Genomic DNA, 14,969 nt, shown 5'->3' with positions numbered 1-14,969 from the left:
TGTGTGGGCTTTCCCATACAGTTTTAGGTTCCTTGTGTTTAGGAGTTTGGGTTCAGCTCAGTGAAGATTTCTGTGTAAAATTTTTTGTTCCCACTGCCGCTCAGCTCTGAATTGAGTTACATGGGTAACTAACTTCTTTTCCCTTTCTCTCCTCTCACCAGTGAGACCTCGCTACAGTGGTCCCGCACCTCCTCCCAATAGATTCAATATCTGGCCTGGATATCGCTGGGATGGAGTGGACAGGTAAGCCTGAATGTTTCCTACGTTTTTGTTTTCTCTTCCATCTGACCCTAACCTTCCCTAACCATTCTTAAATCACTCTCCCTCACTTGCTGCTCTAAGCACAAGGTTAATAACATGCAGTTTGCTTGCTTCTGTTTCTAAGGTCGCCAAATCCCATTTCCCATGCTTAGGATACTCCTCCTCCTCCTCCTTATTCCCCCCCTTTTCAAAGCTTTTTAAAGCTCTGGACAAATAATTCTGGTGCTGACAATAGGATACCCTTTGTTTTTGACATTGGTCACTTCCAGTGATATTTTCTAAGGTTTAGAGGGGATGAGCGATGGTGGGAGTCTGGAGTCTTTTGTGTGTTGTATCTTTAAAATGTAGTCCTTAAACCTTCTCTTCATTGCCTTAGGAGTGAGCTACTTACAGTGTCTTACTGACCCCTACAACCAGCATCTACCCATATACTCTAACTTCCTATCTGTTAGCACGATGACCTAAATATGCTTCTTTCCAAAGTCTGTCCCTCTTTTTTCATATTAGAGCCCATCTCCTCCTGCCTACTAAAGGACATTGTTCTAGCATTCAGCATGATGATTCTCAGACTTTGATCTCAAGACTCTTTATACTCTTAAAAATTACTGAGGACTCCAAAAAACTTCTGTTTATGTGGAATATATCTGTTAATATTTACTATATTAGAAACTAAACTGAGCTGTTTAAAAAGTGTTTATTCATTAAAAACATAATAAAGCTATTATGTTAACATAATTGCCATATTTTTAAAGAAAAATAACCATTTTCCAAACAGAAAATAGAAGAATGGCTTTGATTAGTATTTTTGCAAATCTCATTCATGTTTGGCTTAATTGTAGATAGTAGGATTCTGCATTGAGTCTTTTGCACTATGTTTAGTTGAAGTACAGGAAGAAAATTTAACCTTAGAAAATTCAGCCTTATACATAGATAATTAGAAAAGGAAGGTATATTATGTGTTTTGATACTACAGAAAAACTCAGCAAGTGGTAGTTTCTTAAAGGTGATTTGTAATATGGAGTCTGAAATCATATCAGAAAACTTTCCATACTGTTACATTAAAATCCATTTTTTTTTTTTCTGCTTTGGATGAATCTTGTCCTGGTACATGATTTTATAACGTCATGTCCTGGTCATTTGGAAAATACAGGTTTGCTGAGTTATCTCAGACCTGCCAAATGTTGATATTTTTTGCTACACAACGTCAACTAATCATATATTTGTTGACATTACCTGTGATCTCATCACCAAAATCTTTAACGGGAAGCTAGGGTTCATGGTGGCAGATACACATTTTTTCGAAATTCTGATTTATACTTAAAAGCTTGAATTTTGTCATTGGTGACAAAATCAATTGTTATTGTAGTGAAGCTCACTTTGTATGATAGCTTTTTGTAGACTCCATCAGATTTTGTACCTAGAGGATCAGGTCATCTGTGAATATAGACAGTTTTACTTCTTCCTTTCCAATCCAAATGTCCTTTGTTCTTTTTCTTACCTTATTGCACTAACTAGAACGTCCAGTGCAGATGTTGACTAGAAGTAGTTAGAACAGGCATCTTTGTCTTCCTAATCTTAGAAGAACAGTCAGGCTTTTGCCATTATATGTGTTGTAAGCTATAGGTTTTTTTGTAGATTCCCTTTCTGAGTTGAGAAGTTTCCTTTCTATTTCTAGTTTGCTGAGAGGTCCCCCCCCCCCAGGAATGTATGTTGGTTTGGTTCATTCTTTGATCCATGAGTTACTTAGGAATTCATTGTTTAATTCCAAACATTTGGACTTTTCTAGATATCTCACTATTTTTGATTTCCAATTTAATTCTCTTGAGGTCAGAGATTATACTCCAAAATATTTTGATCTTTTGAAATTTATTAAGCTGCTTGTTTTATAGCCCAGTATATGGTTTACCTTGGTGAATAATCTGTTTGCATTAGAAGAGAATATGTATTCTGTAGTTGTTTGGGGGGGCTGTTTTGAAAATTATTTTTTTAAAAACAAACTTTTTGTTTTTTAGTAATTGTAGATTTATAGACAATTTGCAGATAGTATGAAGAATTCCTGTACACCCCTCGTCCAGTTTTATTACCACTCCTTACATTACCATGGTACAGTTTATCAGAACCAACATTCGTATGTTATTATTAATGTACCAAGTTTTACTTGGATTTCACTAGTTTTTCCACTAAGTCCTTTTTCTGTTCAGGGTTCCAATTCAGGATCCCACATTGCAAGTAACTGTCATACTCTTTAGTCTCCTGTGATCTCTTGACAGTTTCTCGGTCTTTGCTCTTTGTAAGCCTGTCAGTTTTTTGGAATATGGTTAGTTATTTTGTAGAATGTCCTTCAAATTGGGTTCATTGGGTGTTTTTCTCATGGTTAGACTGAGGTAATGGGTTTTTGGAAAGAATACCACAGTGGTGGAGTGCCCTTCTCATCACATAATTTTAACCAGTACATGGTAACCACAGGACATCACTAGTGATGCTAACCTTAACCACTTGGTTAAGGTAGTCAGTGTTTGCCAGTTTTTCCACTTTAAAGTTATTCTTTTTCCCCTTCTGTGCTCTCTAGAAGTGAGTCACTAAGTTCAGCTTGCACGCAAAAAGGGACCTATGGGTGGGATATCTACATATAATATTCGGACTTTTTCTAAAAGGATTTGTTTCATCACCCCATTTATCTTATTTTTTTTTGTCGGTAATGAGTCATGTATATTTTATACTGTTGTAATCCAGTAATATGTTATTTATTTTGTTGCTCAAATTGTTCTGTTCTTTAGCCACTGGGAATTCTTTAAGGTGTCCCTTTTGCATGCCCTATCCTTTTATTTTTTGAGCACTCTCTGACTTTCTGATACTACAAGATGCTCCAGACTCATCTTGTATTTTCCCTGTCCCAACTTTAGAATCGACCATTTCTCCAAGGGACCCTGGCTGCTTTTAATGGATAACAGTATTTAGAAACCAAGGTCTAACTTGTAGAAATACTTGTTACTGGGGTGTCATTGTTTCTAGGCCCTGTCAGCAGACAGAGCTACGTAGTACATGTCTAGAAATCCATATATGCACACATGTCTGTTATTTCTGTATTTGTTTATGTGTCTGTACACATACATGTTTATATATACAGATACATAAATATGAGTTCATACTGGTGTAACCTACTCTAGTGCAGTATTTTCTTCTTGCTTATCTATAACTTTCCCCTCCATCATTGAGAAACCTGGCACCCACCAGCTACCGTCCATTTTGCTTACCTCAGTATACATGTAAAACAGTTTCAGAATTGAGAAATGAAATGAGAAACAGATTTCTAACTATAGTATTTACGTATAGTTGCTTTTGTTCTTACCTTTATAATTTCTAGTGAGAGTACTATTTTCCAACATAATTTAAAGGGTCAGCTCCCTGCCTCCCCACCCCGTACTGTTAGTCATACATTTATAATGTAATAGATTCATTATTCATAGTCTGCAGTCTCTTCTGGGCTCTCCTGACGTTCTGGGTGATTTTTCCTTTTTAGAGTTTGCCCATGTTAGTGTTTACTTTTTATGGTGTATGGTTCTGTGAAGTTTGACAAATGCATAGAGTCATTCATTCACCACCCTAGTACTACATAGAAAGTTCCATCATCTAAAATTTCCCCCAGAAGTCTTCTTTTAGTCAATTATACCCTCTCCACCAAACCCTTGTGATTAGTGCTCTATTTTCTGTTCCTATAGTTTTGCCTTTTTCAGAGTGTCACATGAATGGAATCATACAATATGTAGCCTCTTGAGTCTGACTTCTTGCACTTAGCAAAATGCCCTTAGATTCATCCATGTTCTTGCGTGAATATCCCACTGTATGGATGTACCCGTTTGTTTATTCCCCAGTTGAAGGGCATCTTTGTTGCTCCCAGTTTTAGCGACTGCGAATAAAGCTGCAATAAACATTTGTGTATAGAGTTTTATATGGACATAGTTTTCAATTTACTTGGATAAATACCCACTGATTGCTGGATTATATGGTGAGACTGTGTTGAACTTTATAAGAAACTGCCAATTGTCTTCCAATTGGCTATACCATTTTATGTTACACCAGAGAGAGAGGATTCCTGTTGCTCTGTATCCTTGCCAGCCTTTGGTATTGTCAGTGTTCTGGATTTTAGGTGTGTACATTTAGTATTGAATTTAAATTGCTCTGTTATTTTAGCTAAGCCTCTCTGCAGTTTTTTTTTAGTGTTTGCTTTAAGGATTACAGTATGTATCTTTAACTTATCACGACCTACTGAGAGTTATAACTGTACTGTTTTCACATAAAATATAAGAACCTTGTAACACTGTAGTTCCACTAACTCTCTGTTCTATGTGCTACTGTTGTCATATATAAAACGTAAATGGTATAGACCCCACAATACAGTGTTCTAATTTTTAATTTACAGTTATTAAAAAAACTAAGAAAACAACAAAATGTATAGGTGTTAATATTTAACTTACATACTTACCATTTCTGGTGCTCTTTTTTCTCTCCTCTAAACAACATTTAATATTCCTTTAGTGCAGGTTTTTTGCAACACATTCTCTCAGTTTTTGTTGATATGAAAATGTCTTTATTTCACTTTTATTTTTTCAAAACTTTAATTTTGAAATAATTTTATACAAGAACTTGAAAAAATAGTACAGTGTGTTACAGCATACCCTTTACCCAGCTTCCCCCAATGATAATCTTACATAACTGTAGTACGTTACCAAAATAAGGAAATTGACATTGGCACAATTCTATTAAACTAGAGTCCTTTTTGTCACCTTCATTTCTGAATAGTTTTACTGACAGTGTTGGAAGCGGTCATCAAGAGGACATGACCACTGGTTGACCCACAAGTCAAGACAGTCAGAGGCCTCTTACTGCCTCCTTTGTCCTTGGAATGTGTGTCTGCCTACTCTTCCCATACTTACTAGCAGCAGTTTCAAGGATGCAGCCTTGACAGAGTAAGGCGTTGAGACCACCGGGGCCGAATATGTGACTGAACCCAGTTAAGGCCTCTATATAAGTTTCTAAGATTCTGGTTGGTGGATACCCAAGACAGACTTAATATGTAAGTTCCCTTGCTTATTGAACCTAACCCCCTATCAATCGGAGTGGCCTGCCTCTCTCTTCTGTCTCTTCTTGCCCTCTGTGTACCAGGGCCAAATTCAGACTTCACCTGGGGAGCTCCTGATGTTGCAAACCAACACATGGAACTCTGGATTGATAGTACCAGAGTTGCATGACAGTTTCGCCAATGCTTTGAGGGTGTTTACTCATTTTCTGGCCTCCATTGTTTCTAATTAGAAGTCAGTCTTCACCGGGCACCTGGGTTTCTCAGTTAAGCATCTGCCTTCAACTCAGGTCATGACCCCAGGGTCCTAGGATTGAGTCCCACACTGGGCTCCCTGTTCAGCCTGCTTGTGCTCTCTGTCCCTCTCTCTCTCTGTCAAATAAATAAATATTCTTTAAAAAAAAAAAAGTCGGTCCTCAGTCCTCATTTGTTCCATTGTTACCCCTCCCCTCCACCACCACGCACATATTATAATATGCATATATTATAATACGTTGTTTTTCTCTGGCAGATTTTCTTCTCCTGTTAGGTTTTCAGCAGTTTGGCTGTGATGTACCTTGGTGTGGTTTTCTTTGATTCATCCTGCTTTGGGTTTGTTGTGCTCTTTGGATGTATAAGTTCATGTTAGTTACCTTTGGGAAGTATTTGGCTGTTTTTGTTAATTATTTCTTCTGAATTCCTCTTTCTTCTCCAGTTATACTGTTTTTCACCACTTGATATCATTCTACAGAGCTCTGAATTTCATTTCTCTATCACCATTTTTCTCTCTTTTTAAGATCAGATAGTTTCTGTTGATCATTTCAAGTTCATTGATTTTCTGCATCTCCAATCTATTAAGTCCTTGCAGTGGATTTTTTTTTTTACTGTATTTTTCAACTCTAGAATTTCCATTTGATAGTTTGTATTTCTTTGCTGAGATTTTCCATCTGTTCATTCGTTATGAGACATTTCCGTCTTCCTTGAGAATATTTATAATTAGTGCTTTGAAGTCCTGTGTTCTAATTGCAGCATTTGGGTCACCTCAGGATTGGTTTCTGTTAATAGCTTTTTCTTGAGTTTGATCACATTTTACTATTTCTTAACGTGTCTGGTCATTTTTTAACATACACTGGCCACTAAATGGTACATGATAGGGATATTGAATTCTGTTACATTCTGAAGTATGTTGGTTTTTATTCTGGCGGATGGTTAACATGGGTGTATTTGAACTCCAAGCACTGTCTCCTTTGCAGTGGGCAGCGGCTACACTTTCTGCTCAGTTCTTTCAATTTCTAGCTGCTGCTTTTTTATTGGACTCTATGTGGTTTTCCTTGCACAAGCACAGTTTAGCAGTTGGCCAAGGATTTGGGTGTAGTTTGTGTGTAGATTCTGGGGTTCATCTGTTTTGTAGCTCCCTCCCTTTCGAGTTTCCTCCCTGATTTTCCAGCTGATCTGCCCTCTTTGCACTGACATCTCTAGCCAATAAACCTGTGGCTTTTTGCCTCCCTGAGCTGTGCAGATTGGGAAGTGCCCTCTGGCAAAAAGCCTCACAAATCTCTTTTCACACATAGATTCCCATCCAGGTTCTGCCTGCCTTTTGGTCACTTTCCCAGGCCTTCAAATAATTTCAAATACTGCAATTTTATATTTTGTTCAGATTTTATAATTGCTATCCAAGGGTAGATTAGACTGCTCAAGTTCCTCTGCTGTGAATGAAATCCATTACCCCACCTCATATAGCCCTAAGGCATTGTTCTTCTGTCCCTCAAGGGGCCTTTGAAATCCGAGGCTCTAGTTCCTGATATTGGCAGGTATCAGCAGGGTGGCTGTGGTTTCAGGCTTGCTTACTGCTACCTGGTTTGCAGCCTGCCCGCTCGGATACCGGCTCTCTGGTAGTGGGAATATCTTTCAGAATGCTAATTCGTAGTCAGAAGTAGATCTTCTTATAGCCACACCCTAAAGATTTTTTCTTGCTACACTGACGTCCCTCCCCTCCTTTTTTTATTTAAAAAAAATTTCTCTGGATCGAAACTCAGAACTCTCCCTGACCTAGTGTTTTACTGGCGTCTGATCTGTTTCCAGCTCTCCCAGTAATGTTCTTCCACTTCGTATTTTTCCTAGATCTTTCCTTTTAGTTCTCTTTCTCATCTTTGCTTTCTTTCTGATTATTCATTCTTTTGTCACCTTTTCTAGTTTTGTCTGGTTTTGACCCACGGCAAGTGAACATTTCTGGAACAGATCTGTATTTGGAAAAAGCCATAAGGTCCACTAATGTAATCCCATTATTATTTAGAAGATAAACTGAGGCTCAGATAAATTGAACGACTTACCTGGAGTTATTTAGCTCACCTGAGAAAGCTGGAATTAGAATCCTGGGCTCTAGGGGCGCCTGGGTGGCACAGCGGTTAAGCGTCTGCCTTCGGCTCAGGGCGTGATCCCGGCGTGATGGGATTGAGCCCCACGTCAGGCTCCTCTGCTATGAGCCTGCTTCTTCCTCTCCCTCTCCCCCTGCTTGTGTTCCCTCTCTCGCTGGCTGTCTCTGTCTCTGTCGAATAAATAAATAAAATCTTTAAAAAAAAAAAAAAAGAATCCTGGGCTCTAGATTCTCTAGTCCAAGACTTTTCCACTATGAGTGCTCTTGCAGTTTGTTTTTTTCATTCTGTAGGGTTCGGTTTGTTATCCTTATGTCTTTCATCGATATGATGATGTTAGTGTTGGTTCTTTTAAGTATTTATTCCCCAAGGCAAAAACAGTGGTTTCCTTGGTGTTTTAGAATATCCTGCATGCTTCTAAGGTTAGAGATGGAGCCATTTGTAATAAGCTTCCCTTCTTCCTAAAACATTTCGTTACTTACCCTACTCATCTCTTACGGAAGGCGTGAGCAAAGAGGGAAGCCTGTTACCTCAATCAGTTTAGTAACACTTAGCAGAGATGTGATTACTTTAAGCAGCTATGTACTAGGTGCCAGGTTCTTACAATTAGTGAGAGACAGTCCCTGAGCCTAGGAACTCACTTTCTATCTAGAGGAGAAAGACAATTTCAGTGGTACTTGCTAAGTATTATTATAGAGGATTTTCAAGGTGCTTTGGGAGCACAAAGGAAGAGTAAATTCAGCCTTGGGAGAGTGTGGTCAGGAGAGGCTTCCTGGAACATACATGAGCTTAGTTTAAGGGATGGACAGGCACCACCCAACAGAAGGAGGAAAGAGAGGAAGTTTAAAGAAGAGGATCCTGTATGTGTGAAGTCATAAGGGTATGGAACATCATAGTGTTATGGAGGGGCCGTCATAAGCAGTTTGCTGTTGTTGGATAGCATGAAGTGTGGAATGTATGAGATGTACTGGAAAGGTAAGCAGGCACCTGGTCACAGTAGGCTTTGGAAGCATTTCTGAGGAGTTTGGTCTTCACTCTAAAGGCAAAGGAGAGCCACTGAAGGATTAACAGCAACTCTGCATTTAATTTTTTTTTTTTAAAGATTTTATTTATTTTTTCGACAGAGATAGAGACAGCCAGCGAGAGAGGGAACACAAACGGGGAGTGGGAGAGGAAGAGGCAGGCTCATAGCAGAGGAGCCTGATGTGGGGCTCGATCCCACAACGCCGGGATCACGCCCTGAGCCGAAGGCAGACACTTAACCGCTGTGCTACCCAGGCGCCCCAACTCTGCATTTTAGATAGACGCATCATTATAGCAGTAATATGAAGCATGTGAAAGGCACAGGTCTGGAAGTGGAGAGACAAGGTACAACGCTGTTGCAGTAGGTCAGGGTAAAGGAGACAGAGGTCTGAACTGTGGCAGTGGGAGTGCAATGGAGAGAAGAGGAGGTGGGCAAGTGTTCAGGGGATAAGGCGGCAGGACCTGGCGGCTGACTTGGGGAGAAGAAGAAATCACTGGGTTTGGCAATAAGGAAGGTCACTGGTGACCTGAAAGAGAGCAAACTGTGGCACGGTGAGACAAAAGCAGGGTTTAATGTGTTAAGGAATGAATGAAAAGTGAGGAAATGTAGACAGTGAATACAAGCTCTTTCAAGAAGTTTATGTAAGACGACAGAATTCATAATATTGAAGGGAGTTGAGGTCCACTCCTTGAAACTCTCGTGACACTCTACTCCTGGTTCTTTTCTCTTCTTGTTGGCCACCTTTATGAGCTTTCTTCCTCTTTGTACCCCTTTAATGTTGCTGGGGCTCCATATCTAACCTTAGCTGTTCTCACTGCACGTGCTCTTTCTGGCTGAATCTTTAGTCTCACCTTCAGTTACCACCTATATGTATGTGATCCCCAAATCTGTGTTTGCGGTTCATCTGGTGTATATAGCTGTGCACTGGATTTGTCTATTGCTGTGTATTGTAGGCACCTTACCTGCAATGTATTCAGCCTCATCTCCCCTAACCTACTCTTCCTCTTGTGTTCTCTCCTACTTAGTGCAGCCTCATTCATCTGGTTACTAAAATTACTAACCTGCAAGTCAAACTTACCTCCTCCTCCTTTGCTCTTACATCGCTAATCTGTCTCCAAGTCTCCTTTGTCATTGCTTTCATCATCTGTTGCTACCCGTAGTAACTTTCCTGCCTCCAGGCTCCTCCAGAAATACAGTTTCTGTTCCTGTTTTAAATCTATCCTACTACATGAAATCTGAGCATTTTAACTCTGTCTTGTGCCATTCCCTTCGTCATACTGTAGGCTCTAGCTGTACTAGTTTGCCTCTGGCTCCCTCCATGTAGCAAGCTGTTTCTTGTTTTTGTACCATTGTTCTTGTTAGTCATGTTGTGCCATGTCCCGAAATGCTCTCCTGACCGTTTCTGGCCTTCTCTACCTCCAGCCCTGTGGTTAGCTTAGGGGCTACTTCCACAGCCTTACCTGACCATTCCTGTTCATCCCTTTCCCAAGCTGAGTAAGATCTCCATTCTGTTTCTAAGATACCCAGTGCATATCTCCACCACAGTTTATGCTTTTTATTTTAATTATTGGTATAAATGTCAATCTCCTCCACTAGTCGGAGTTCATCAGAATAGATGCTACGTCATACTCATTTTCATGACACAGTGCCTAGTATATACAAGCACGTCTCAGATAATTGGGGGTCTGGTTTCAGAGCACCACAATTAAGTGAATATGACAGGTGAATTTTTTTGGTTTCCCAGTGTGTATAAAAGTTACATGGATACTATACCATAGTTTACTAAGTGTGCAATAGCATGTCTAAAGAAAAAACCCAGTGTAGACACCTTAATTAAAAAATACTTAACTGCTAAAAAATGATCATTTGAGCTTTCAGTGAGTCATAATCTTGTTGCTGGTGGAGGGTCCTGCCTCCATCTCGGTGGCTGCTGACTCAGCAGGGTGGGGGTTGGTGAAGGCTGGGGTGGCTGTGGCAAGTTCTTAAGACAACAGTGAGGTTTGCTACATCATGTGACTCTTCTTTTCAGGAATGATTTCTTTATAGCGTGTGATGCTGTTTGATAGCATTTTACCCACAATAGTACTTCTTTCAGAATTGGAGTCCATCCTCTCAGACCTGCCACAGCTTTATTAGCTACATTTATGTAATATTCTACATTCTTTGTTGTCACTTCAGTGGTCTTCATAGCATCTTCACCAGGAGTAGATTCCATTTCAAGAAACTACTTTCTTTGCTCATCTGTAAGAAGCAATTCCTTGTCCATTCAAGTTTGATCATGAGATTGCAGCCGTGCCGTCCCATCTTCAGGCTCCACTTCTGGTTCTAGTTCTCTTGCTGTTTCTCCCACATCTGCAGGTACTTTCTCCACTAAAGTCTTGAACCCCTCAATGTCTACATGAGGGTTGCAATCAAAGTCTTCCCAACTCCTGCTGATGTTGATATTTTGACCTCTTCCTGTGAATCACGAATGTTTTTAATGGCATCTAGAATGGTGAATCCTTTGAATTTACTTTGCCCCCATCCATCAGAGGAATCACTGTCTGTGGCAGCGATAACCTTACAAAAATAATAAGGCTTGAAAGTCAGATGACTCCTTGATCCATGGGCTGCAGAATGGATATTGTGTTAGCAGGCATAAAAACAACATTAATCTTGTTGTCCATCTCCATCAGAGCTCTTGGGTGACCAGGTGTATCGTCAGTGAGTGGTAATATTTTGAAAGGAATCTTTTTTAATGAGCAGTAGGTCTGAACAGTGGGCTTAAAATATTTGGGAAACCATGTTGTAAACAGCTGTGCTGTCATCCAGGCTTTGTTTTTTCATTTACAGAGCTCAGGCAGAGTAGACTTAACATAATTCTTAAGAGCCCCAGGATTGTTGGCGTGGTAAATGAGCAGTGGCTTCGACTTAAAGTCACCAGCTGCATTAACCCTTTAGCAAGAGTCCACCTGTCCTTTGAAGCTTTGAAGCCAGGCATTGACTTCCCCTCTCTAGCCATGAAAGTCCTAGAGGAATCTTTCTTCCAGTAGAAGACTGTTTCATCTACATTGAAAGTCTGTTTAGTGGAGCCACCTTCACTGACTGTCTTAGCTAGATCTTCTGGAGAACTTGTTGCAGCTTCTACGTTAGCACCTGCTGCTTTTCCTTTCACTTCTATGTTATGGACACAGCTGCTTGCCTTAAACCTCATGAACCAACCCCTCTAACTTCAAACTTTTCTTCGGCAGCTTCCCCACCTCTCTCAGCCTTCACAGATTTGAAAAGCATTAGGGCCTTGCTCTGGATTAGGCTTTGGCTTAAAGGAATGTTACAGCTGGTTTGATCTTCTATCCAGACCATTAAAACTTTCTCCATTATCAGCAGTAAGGCTGTTTTGCTTACTTACTTGTATGTTCCTTGGAGTAGCACTTTTAATTTTCTTCAGTAATTTTTCCTTCGCATTTACAGCTTGACTAACTGGCATGAGAGATGTAGCTTTTGGCCTGTCTTGGCTTTTGACATGCTTTCCTCACTAAGCTTGATCATTTTTCTAGCTTTTGATTTAAAGGCAGATGAGTGACTCTTTTCCTTGAACACTTAGAGGCCATTGTAGGGTCGTTAACTGGCCTAATTTCAGTTCATGGTATAAATGGTATATTTATCAGTACTGTTGTGTCTCAGGGAATAGGGATGTTAGAGGAGAGGGAGAGCGATGGGGGAATGGCCAGTGAGTAGAGCAGTCAGAACACATACAACATTTATCGACTAAGTTTGACATTTTATAGGGGTGCAATTGGTGGCACCCCCAAACAGTTTACATAGTTACATCAAAGATTACTGATTGAAGATCACCATAGCAAATAATGAGACAGTTTGAAATACTGCAAGAGTTACCAAAATGTAACACAGGCACGAAGTGAGCAAATGCTGTTGGAAAAAATGGCACCGATAGACTTGCTTGATGCGGGGTTGCCACAAACCTTCAGTTTGTAAAAAATGCGTTCTGTGAAGTGCTATAAAGTGAAGTGCAATTAAACGAGATAAGCCTGTAATGAGAATTCACTAAATGCCTGTGTAATGAATGGGTGAATTATAAGATGTAGACATCAGCTGAGAGTGAGTTGGGCCTGTAGAGTGGTAAATGTTTGAAACAGGTGTCAAAAGGGGTGAAGGGTCTGAACAAGAACTAATAAAAGGATGAATTATGTATTTTGGCTTTTTGATTCTATTGCATATGCCTTAAATATTTTCACATGACTGCCTTACTTTCCTCCTTATTCATTAGGTTGTGAACTCTTCTCTTTTTTCAAAAATAAATGTCCAGTTCAGGATTCTGGCTGATCGGTGTCTCTTGATTGCAGATCCAATGGATTTGAACAGAAGCGCTTTGCCAGGCTTGCCAGCAAGAAGGCGGTGGAGGAACTTGCCTACAAGTGGAGTGTTGAGGATATGTAACTTTTCTGAGGCTGTGGGGTGGCTGTGGGTTGTGGTAGTGGACATAGGCCAGCCAGACATCCAGCTCTAACAGTTGTCTATGCTAATAATCAGGGTCCACACAGACCAGCAACTTAAATGCCAGTTTTGACTATAGAAGAATATTTTGAGACCTGATGTTTGGACAGAGGCACCTGCACTTCTCAGTTGTGCAACACTGGCTATTGCTGGCCTTCAGAGGAAGTGTTGATTTTTCAGCATCCCAGGGTTTGTTCTTGGTTAGGGTTTTTCTTTTTTAATAAACATGCATTTATTTTTTCAAAATCATGTTCTTAACTGGGTATTTTGTTTTGGGGAAGAATACAAGCTAATGATGAACCCCCATGGATCTTGGAGGGTGGTGATTGGATTTTTCATTAATCTAGAAAGCAGTGTGAGTAAAAACTTCAGTGATGGATCATTCCTTAGAAGATATGAATTAGTGCTAAACTAGACTTAGGAATAGGCATAGCTATTTGGAGACATGGTGTATGATAAAGGTAATGTCACAAATTAGTGGGCAAGAAATAGGTAATGGTGCTTAGAAAATTGGCTAATGTATGGACAAAAATAAAGTTGGATCCCTACCTCAAACTATATAAAACAAAGACATTCTAAAATGATTGAAGATCTAAATGAAGGTAAAATGTTAAAGCCAGTTGGAAAAATCAGAGAATGTCACTGTGACCTTGGGGTGAGGATAGATTTGTTAAGTAAGATCCCCAAGGCACAATCCATAAGATTTGATACCTTCGACTACTTCATAATTAAAGATTTCTGGTCAACAAAGCTAAAGATGTATATAGATTAGGAGAAAATATTTGCAGTGTTTAAAACTGACAAGGGATTGAACATGTAAAAGACTGAATATAGAAGGAACTACTGTAAATCAGGAAGAAAAACAAAACACAAAATGAGGGGTGCCTGGATGGCTCAGTCGGTTAAGCATCTGTCTTTGGGTCAGGTCATGATCTCAGGGTCCTGGGATTGAGCCCTGTATTAGGCTGTCTGCTCAGTGAGGAGTCTGCTTCTTTCTCCCTCTCCTTCTCCCTCTGTGCTCGCTCTCTTTCTCTCTCTCAAATAAATAAATAAAATCTTTAAAAAAACACAAAATAAAAATGGGCAAAGAATATAAATAGGTAAAATCTAAAGGGAAAACCAGAATGACTAATAAGTATATTATCTCATTGGTAATTAGAGAAACACAAATTAAAATGTTAATGTGTTTCTACTTTGTATCTGTTGGTTTGGCAAAAATAAGAAACTGAGCTCTCATGGGGATGAAAACTTGGGGAGTTTCAACTGGTGCATGCATTCTGGAGAACAAACGGGCCAACACTTAATTGGAATTCAGTAATATCCTGGATGCAGTGTTACATAGTTTTTAAGAGTGTGGCTCTGGGGCTATACTGCCTGAGTTTGAATCCCAGCTGTCTTTTGCTAATTGTGTGATCTTGGTAAGCCACTTAACTTCTTGGTGCCTTAGTTTCTTCATCTGTGAAATGGAGATAATCGCACCTACCTCATAGATTTATTGTGAGCTTAGAACAGTGCTTGCATATAGTATGTGTCACAAAGTTGTTGGCTGTTGTTATTATTATTGTCTTCCTATTCATCAAGTATTGATAGCCAGCTTCCAAGATGCCCCCCCCCCCAATGATCCCTGACTCCTGGTATTCAAGCCCTGTGTAGTCACATCCTATCATGAATAGGGCCGTCCTGTGTAACCAATAGGATGTACTAGAAAAGTGTGACTTCTGAGGCTAGGTCATAAAAGACATTGAATCTGTTTTGTACTTTC

The 14,969-nt window shown here is 39.7% G+C and overlaps 1 protein-coding gene across 2 annotated transcripts in view; it reads left to right on the top strand.

Annotated features, from left to right (window-relative positions):
- Positions 1–13,453, top strand: part of BUD13 (BUD13 homolog) — a 28,971-nt gene extending 15,518 nt beyond the window's left edge. For both annotated transcript variants that reach the window (XM_034665809.1, XM_034665810.1), the window contains exons 10-11: positions 162–243; positions 13,057–13,453. In XM_034665809.1, the coding sequence (XP_034521700.1) occupies positions 162–243; positions 13,057–13,150 (176 nt within the window). In that variant the 3' untranslated portion in view covers positions 13,151–13,453. The remainder of the gene's footprint in view (positions 1–161; positions 244–13,056) is intronic.
- The last annotated feature ends 1,516 nt before the right edge of the window (positions 13,454–14,969 follow it).

This window comes from Ailuropoda melanoleuca, chromosome 8 (genome assembly GCF_002007445.2).
Source record: "Ailuropoda melanoleuca isolate Jingjing chromosome 8, ASM200744v2, whole genome shotgun sequence".
Taxonomy (NCBI): Eukaryota; Metazoa; Chordata; class Mammalia; order Carnivora; family Ursidae; genus Ailuropoda; species Ailuropoda melanoleuca.
Note: the sequence above shows the minus strand (reverse complement) of the source record. Positions and strands in the feature narration are given on the sequence as shown.